At 32.5% G+C, this 7,602-nt stretch overlaps 1 protein-coding gene across 1 annotated transcript; it reads left to right on the forward strand.

Annotated features, from left to right (window-relative positions):
- Positions 1–209: 209 nt before the first annotated feature.
- Positions 210–4,041, forward strand: LOC126697231 (protein YELLOW LEAF 1, choloroplastic-like). Its single transcript, XM_050394132.1, has 5 exons — positions 210–457; positions 779–852; positions 1,312–1,511; positions 2,267–2,345; positions 3,613–4,041. Exons 2-5 carry the CDS (start codon positions 801–803, stop codon positions 3,798–3,800), a joined length of 519 nt encoding a protein of 172 aa, XP_050250089.1. The 5' UTR covers positions 210–457; positions 779–800; the 3' UTR covers positions 3,801–4,041.
- Positions 4,042–7,602: the final 3,561 nt, after the last annotated feature.

Below are 7,602 nucleotides of genomic sequence, written 5' to 3' on the forward strand. Positions count from 1 at the left end.
ATTTGACAATTTGTTTTTGAAAATTTGAAACTATAAACACCAAGTCGAAGAATGAAAACTTTTTAAAGGCCAAAATAAATATATTAGATAAATTAAAAAAAAAAAAAAGTTTTTATGTTCCTCGGTTCCTCCTCCTACGGTCCTACTTATATATAAAGTCACCATCCGATCCGAAGTTCAAACCGACCTATAAAAAGGGCATTCTATAACTATTCCCTTTATTACATATATGTAATTCCGCCCTCTTTCACATTCTCTTCCCTTCGCTTTCTAGTTTCTTCTTCACCTTCACCGCACCAAACCCCTCTCTCTCTTTCCCAACAAAAGAAAATTGTTCAGTTCGCATATCCGAGGAATTCAACAAAACCCTGCTCTCTCACCGAAAAGACACAAGAACAAAAACAAGTAACAACATTTGCTCTCTTCTCTGTCTCCCAGCGATCATCACCAACAACAGGTTCGTCAAGAACCCAAAAAAAAAAAAAAAAGGCTTAATAAGAATCTAGGGCTTTGGGAATTGCATTTTTAATCCCTAATAAAGATTTGAAATTGAATAAGCTTCACTCAAATTAAAATTTTATTATTATTATTATTATTATTTTTAAATTTTCAGTGTAAATATATAGTGTGAAAAATATCTGGTTCATGAACATTTTTAATTTTTGAACTTTTTCCCCATCTGTTGATTTTGATTGATTGCTTTCGTGTAGTATTGCTGTTGTTGTTGTTGTTGTTTTATATGTTATTGTTTTGATTCAAATAGGTTGTTGTCATGTAGGTTAATTGGTTTTGCCATAAAGATGTCGACTTCGATTTCGAGTACCATTGCCACACCACCCCAGTTGGCACCAGGTATTTATATGGGTATTCATGAATTTTATTTTAGTTTATTAGCTGCTATTGTAAGAGTATCTATGCCCTTTGATTGCCGAGTTCTGCTGACTCTAGAAAATAGAGTTGTTTATTGATCATAACAAATTGAAATGGAAATATGAGTTTTTTTTAATTAGATCATGTGGTTTTGAGCAAGTAAATTGGACATGTTATCAGTTTGTTATTAGGTGGGGTATGTGGTAGTTTAACAATATGTTTTGCTAAGGAATAGTAAAATTGGTTTTAGCCCACTTGAAGTTGTCTAAGAATAGGGACTTGAGAAATAATGCAAAACAATGATGCAGTTTGGTCGAAGAGATTATTTAGATTTTGATACTTACAAATGCTGCTTTACTTTTTTATGCATTGAAAATGAAGGGTCTGCGCGGATTTTGATTTTGGTGATGCTACTTGACTGTTTATCTTTTCTGTATACAGTGAGAACATATGGCCTGCGCATGGAGGGAATTAAGCAAACTGGATCTGATCTAGGGAGGGTTTGCATGCAGTTTCGACCTTTAGATTATAGAAGGGGACGTTTTCAGATTGCTAATTCTGGAGCCAGTCTTTCACATTTTGATGGAAGAACGCCCATCATGCGTTCCATTGGAATGTCTGTAATATGTGCTGCTGCCTCGGTATGTTTGTTTCTGCGTATCTCCTGTTCTTTGTATATGTGTTTCATGTCTTTATATTGCTAGACGTAATTCTTTTATTGGCGTCTCCTGCATATTGATGGAAACCTATAGATTGCTATTTGCCAATGAGGTCTAGGTCAGATGTAATTCTTTTGTTGGTGTCTCTTGTATGTTGATGGTAACCTATAGCTTACTATTTGCCAATGATGTCTAGCTCAGTGACACCTCCTCTTTTTATAAGAGCAAGGTGGAGGGGAATTTGTGGATTCAAGATCCACTAGGGGTGTATGTTACATACCGATTATAAAAAAAAACTTTTCACTACTCTTTTGCTGCAATGCGGAAGTGAGTGTTTTTGTAAGTGATTTTTAAGAGTATTGTTACATCTATACTGAGATTTCAACCTTCTTATTATGTTGTTGGTTAGAATCTAACCTTTTGAATTAGGTGATTTATTGTCTCTGACAGCCTTAAAAGTTAGAATTGCTGCAGCAAGCTCATGGTGAAAGCTTTTCAGGACTAGATGTGGGTGCTATTTTCTGTAAATTTTTTGTAATAAGTTGGATTGAGTATTAGTCTTAGTATTCAAACAAAGAGCTGGCTAAGAACCCAGTTAATTAACTCTCTGATTTAGGAACTATACACTGATGCATGGACATTATTTTACTTTAGAATTTAAGCTACTGTATTTTTCTATTTGCAATCCGGTTGTATATGAATCCTAAATGTTCTGTTCACACACACTTTGTTTGCAGAATGCGAGATGTGCTGGTGCTACTGCGGAGCAAACCCAGACTGTTACAAAGAAGTCTCCAACAATTGCTTCTATTCCTGGTAATTGCTATTTCTCAATGTTATTTATTATCAAACTGCATGTGGTTTGCACAATGCATTCTGTCCCTAGCCAGACCACTAAATATTTCCTTAGGTTGTAGGTATGTGAAGTTAGCTTTGTTAATTTGAGAGGGTGGCTTTCACAGAGAAAAAATCATGTGCATTTTGATTACTTTACCCTGCATCTAGTTCAATTCTCATTCTTAGTGTGGTCTCCTTTTCCATTTGCTATAGTAAAGTTGTGGTAATTGTGTGTGATATGTTCCTTTGATTTTTCAACTTTATGGCTCCAGTATAAGTTCTAGGATCTCCAATATAAATATGTGGGCATGTATTGAACTGTGCTTGTATGGCATTATTTAGTTAACTTTGCTCTACCAAAGTGCATGTGGTTTGCACAATGCATTCTGTCCCTAGCCAGACCACTAAATATTGCTTTAGCTTGTAGGTATGTGAAGTTAGCTTTGTTATTTTGAGAGGGTGGCTTCACAGGGAAAAAATTATGTGCATTTTGATTACTTTACCTTGCATCTAGTTCAATTCTCATTCTCGGTGTGGTTTCCTTTTCCATTTTCTATAGTATAGTGGTGGTAATTTTGTGTGATGTTCCTTTTGATTTTTCTACCTTACGGCTCCAGTATAAGTTCTAGGATCTCCAATATAAATATGTGGGCTTGTATTGAACTGTGCTTGTATGTCATTATTTAGTCAACTTTGCACTGGATATGTTTTATTGAAATTTTAAGGAAATAGTTTATAGAAATCCTTGTCCCAGACAGTGCCAATAAGGAACTCTCATTATGCAGGAATATTTCTAATAGCCGTGTAGAAATACATGAAGTTACCAATAAAAAGGAGATTCATATAAAATGTTCTACTAATGCATCTCAAGTTAAATACTTACCAAAAGGAAAAAAAAGAAGGCCAAGTTAAAAATTTTGGATGGTTAATATTTTCTGCCTTGTGGATTGCCAGAAGGATGCTGCAAAATGCAGAGAGACCAGTTTTTTCTTGAATAATGTTGTTGTTTAAATTTAAATTTTTTTTTAGTGTCCATGGGAATAACTGTTCTACAAATGAATTAGAACTGTATTCTCTTTATTTTTGTGTAATCCTTTTTCATGAGTTTTTGATTTCTTATGTTTATTTAGAAGTTCATCTGCAGTTATTACAAACAATGCAACTCTACTTTGGTCAAGAATTCTGATTTTCCTCTTGAATTTTATTGGATCATTTCAAGTAGCATAATAGTAAAATGAAATTTCAGGCAAGGAGATGTCACCAAGACTTGATGATGGTGGCACTGGTTTTCCTCCATATGATCGTGGTGGCGGTGGCGGCGGCGGCGGTGGTGGAGACATTCCATCAGGTGGATGGATCCTCTTTGGTTTTCTTGGTGTCCTTGACTTTCTGAAGGATAAAGAAATCAAGTGGCGTAATCAGGATGATAGGTGAAGATGAGTAAGGATTCTCATTAATATAAAATAGGGACAGTTTGCTTACATTTGTAGTATAGACTATATAGATTTATTTGTGCTGCTAATTCTTTTTCCATTGATGAATAAATTGTAATACTTGGAAAAGGTCAACTTTGAGTTGTGGTTCATTAGCATATGGCTTGTGGACTCGGGCAGGAGATATTCTTGACACTACATTTTGTTTTTTATTTTTAATTTAGCATGCACTTTCTAAGCAATGTTGCATCTTCCCTATCATGCTCAGTTTAAATTCTCTGCTGTACAAAGTTGTGACCATTGCTTATCTAAATAATATATAAAGCTTGTATCAAACTAAACGAAGATCTTAAAACCAGTGTCAACGTCACTGTTTTAAGTAGGGTTAATGATTATTTGATTTTCTCTCTCTTAGTTGGGCTTTTCTTTAAACAATTTAGGACAAAGTTTAGTTACAAAATTGGTTGTAATCTTAAGTTACGATATTGTTCAATATCTTTTTATTGAAGGTGAATTTTGACGAATCCACCATTGGATTACATCTTCTTCTTATATTCTCTATGCTTGCAAAATTTTTAGAAAATTAAAGATCAATAGCTATATTATCAATAAATTGTTTAAATTGCAAGTTTTTATAGTTTAAAATTATATGTAAATTATAAGCTTATAGATCATATAGTTATCTGTTGACACAAAATTTGACATATGTATTAAGAGCATAAAGAACATGTAATTCAACAGTTAAAATTTTAAAATATGTGGTAATGTCTATTTTATTGAATAAGGTTATAATCTTAGGTTACAACTAATTTTGTAGTTAAACTTTGTTCAACATTTTATACCTACACTAATTGTCTACAGATTGAAGTGAATTCAGTTCAAAGTTCACTTCTGATAAAATCACTCCCAAAAGGATAGACAATTAAAAGAAATCATGAACTATCAAAACGGACTTGTTATGCAAAGGTTAAATGGGTTTGAAGTTAAGAGATTTATTTTTTATTATTATTTTAAAATTCATTAGGATTTGAACCTTAATGTCCTTGACTTCTTTTTATAAGGACAAAATTTATTTACAATATTTTAGGTACTGTTTCCTATCTTCTCCTTTTAATATTTTGCCATGTGACCACTTAACTAAAAAATACACTTCGATCTCATGAAGGAAAAGTCACATGGCAAAATTTTAAAATGGGAGCCTAAGGAATAGCACCTAAGTACTATATATATATAACTTGCCCCTGTTATAAATACTAAGAGATTAACCGTGGCAGCTCTATGAATTTTTCTCAGGAAGTTCTTTAAGAAACATAAATTATACAATCTAATAAAAAGAGAAATTCATATATTGACGACAACAATAATAAAAAAACACACAAATATATAAAGTTTACAATTGCCTTTTACGAGTTTTTATATTTTGGAAATCGTTGCATGATAGTCTCATTATCAATGATACAAGTTACATTTCTTTTAATATACACAACCAAGCATCCACTTAATGTAGAACAAATTATGGAGCAAAATTTAATTTTATTGGTATAAAAAAAAACTGACGATGTTTCCAATTTTTTTTTTAAAGAGTAAACAAATAAAAAATTTTAAATTATTATATATATATATAAAAAAAAAAATCAGGTCAAACCATCCTGGCCTTTAGGCGGCACCGTCCCCTAGAGATACAACTAATTGAGTTACAAGACTTTAGTTGAAAGCTAAACTTATGGAATTAGACATAATTAGATGTAGGACCAAATTTAATTAGTTGAGCCTACCCTCTCTTTTTTTTTTTTTTTTTTTTTTTGAGATAGAGCCTACCCTCTCTAGTATGACGCATAAACAATTAAAATCTTATTCGTTTGTATATGGCAATATGCGCCTTTTTTACACTATTATTTTGTTTACTTTTCATAAATTCAATAATTTCTCAATCTTATACGTCACCCAAGATCAAATTGTAAAACCCACTCATTATTCCGGAAAGAAAATCCATCCACAGAATAGAATTGTTGCCAAAATTGACAGTTCTTCTGACCCTCGCGACACAGAAACCTCTTACACACGCAAGCACATGAAGGTCACATACACGGCCACACTTTAGGACTTCATTGTGGGACTAAAAGTCTACGTGGAGAAACGTAAGAGTTTAGATAGTTCCAAGCTGCTCCAACTTTTTTGACTTTAAGATAGATGGGAACGTGTAACCCCCACGGGTTCTCAATGAAAAAGAAAAAAAGGATTTTGCTGCACCATCACAAATTAAATTATAAATTGACATTTCAACATACCGTAGATTTGGGTGAAAATAGGTGTCTTTAGAGTTGTCCTTTGTGTTTGTTTGGAGGTGAAAAATAGTGGATGAAAATTTTTGGAGAGAAAATAAGAAGGTAAATTTTTTGGAATGTGTTTGGTTGGATGGAGAAGAAGGAAAATAAATAGTAGGATTCAGATGTTTTCTTTTCGGACCCATAAAAAAGTTTTTTCTCCAAAATAGAGACAAAACTGAAGGGAGTAATTGGACATCATTTTTGGACAAAAATGTCCATGTATAGTTGCACATGGGCATGTCCATGTTACTTTTCTTCATTTTTTTTTTCTTTTTTCTATCTTCCTGGATGTTGCCTCTCTCTCTCTCTCTCTCTTTCTTTTTTTTTGGGGCAGGCTTCCTACACATCCAGTGCTCATATATATATATATATATATATATATATTTTCTTTTGTGTTTTTTTGTTTTTGTTTTTTTTTAGATGTGATTTTTTTTAGACATGATTTTATTGCTTTAATAAATTTAGGTGATTGATTTTTTTTGGTTGTTTATTCCTTTTTTGGTTTTAATATGGCATCACTTTTTTATCCTCCCACTTTTCCATCCTTCCACCATTTTCTATCATCATACTTTTTCACCCCTCCAACCAAACAGACCCTTAACTTCAGGATATTTCCTGACTTTCGAGTTGTTATTGTGTTCTCTGAGAGTACACATTGTTAGGGTACTTTTTTTTTTTTACACCTAGTTTTATTTGAGTACCACCTATTTATTTTCAAATACCACTAATAAGTTATTGGGTTTTCCCAAATATTTTTTGCTCAATTATTATGTTAATCACAAATATTTCATATTTCATTATCTAAATTGGGTTATGATATAAACTATTATAAAAACTATTATAAAAAGCCCCAAAACTCATATTTTATCCAATTTTATTATCATTATTTAGCTAAGCCCAAAACCGGCCCTATGAACCCAATACACCCATCTTATTCTATTTAAAGCCTAAGAATACTTCTGCTTGGCAATATTTGAAAAACCCATGATTCAAGTCTATGACAAAACAATTTTATCAATGGAATTTAAATTCATGATCAAAGCCCATGATTTAAACCCATGGCAATTTATTTATCCAAAACCCAATTCACATTAACAATATCAAAGCCCAATTCTCATTGGCAACATCGAAACTCAATTTTCATTGGCAACATCAAAGCCCAATTCTCATTGGCAATATCAAAGCCCAGTTCTCGCTGGCAATATCAAAAGCCCAATTCCCATTGGCAATATCTAAAACCCAATTTTCATTGGCACTATTTTACCAAAAAGCCCAAGATTATTAACGCGTGGCAAAGAAAAAATATCATGGTATAATTATTACTTAAATATTACTATGGCAAAAAACCATGGCAATCGCCTTATAAAAGCTCATTGGGAGTTATCCTAAAGATTATGTTCTCATATTATAAACCCATGAAATACATGGTCATCATTTGCATCACAACATCCATAAACACTCATGGTAAATATTCAA

This window comes from Quercus robur, chromosome 8 (genome assembly GCF_932294415.1).
Source record: "Quercus robur chromosome 8, dhQueRobu3.1, whole genome shotgun sequence".
NCBI classification, from domain to species: Eukaryota; Viridiplantae; Streptophyta; class Magnoliopsida; order Fagales; family Fagaceae; genus Quercus; species Quercus robur.

Excerpts from the sequence above, each read along its gene's own strand:
- LOC126697231 (XM_050394132.1), top strand. The coding sequence starts at position 801 with ATGTCGACTTCGATTTCGAGTACCATTGCCACACCACCCCAGTTGGCA. Across the intron at positions 853-1,311 it reads ACCACCCCAGTTGGCACCAG|TGAGAACATATGGCCTGCGC; the intron begins GTATTTATATGG and ends TTCTGTATACAG. Across the intron at positions 1,512-2,266 it reads TAATATGTGCTGCTGCCTCG|AATGCGAGATGTGCTGGTGC; the intron begins GTATGTTTGTTT and ends CTTTGTTTGCAG.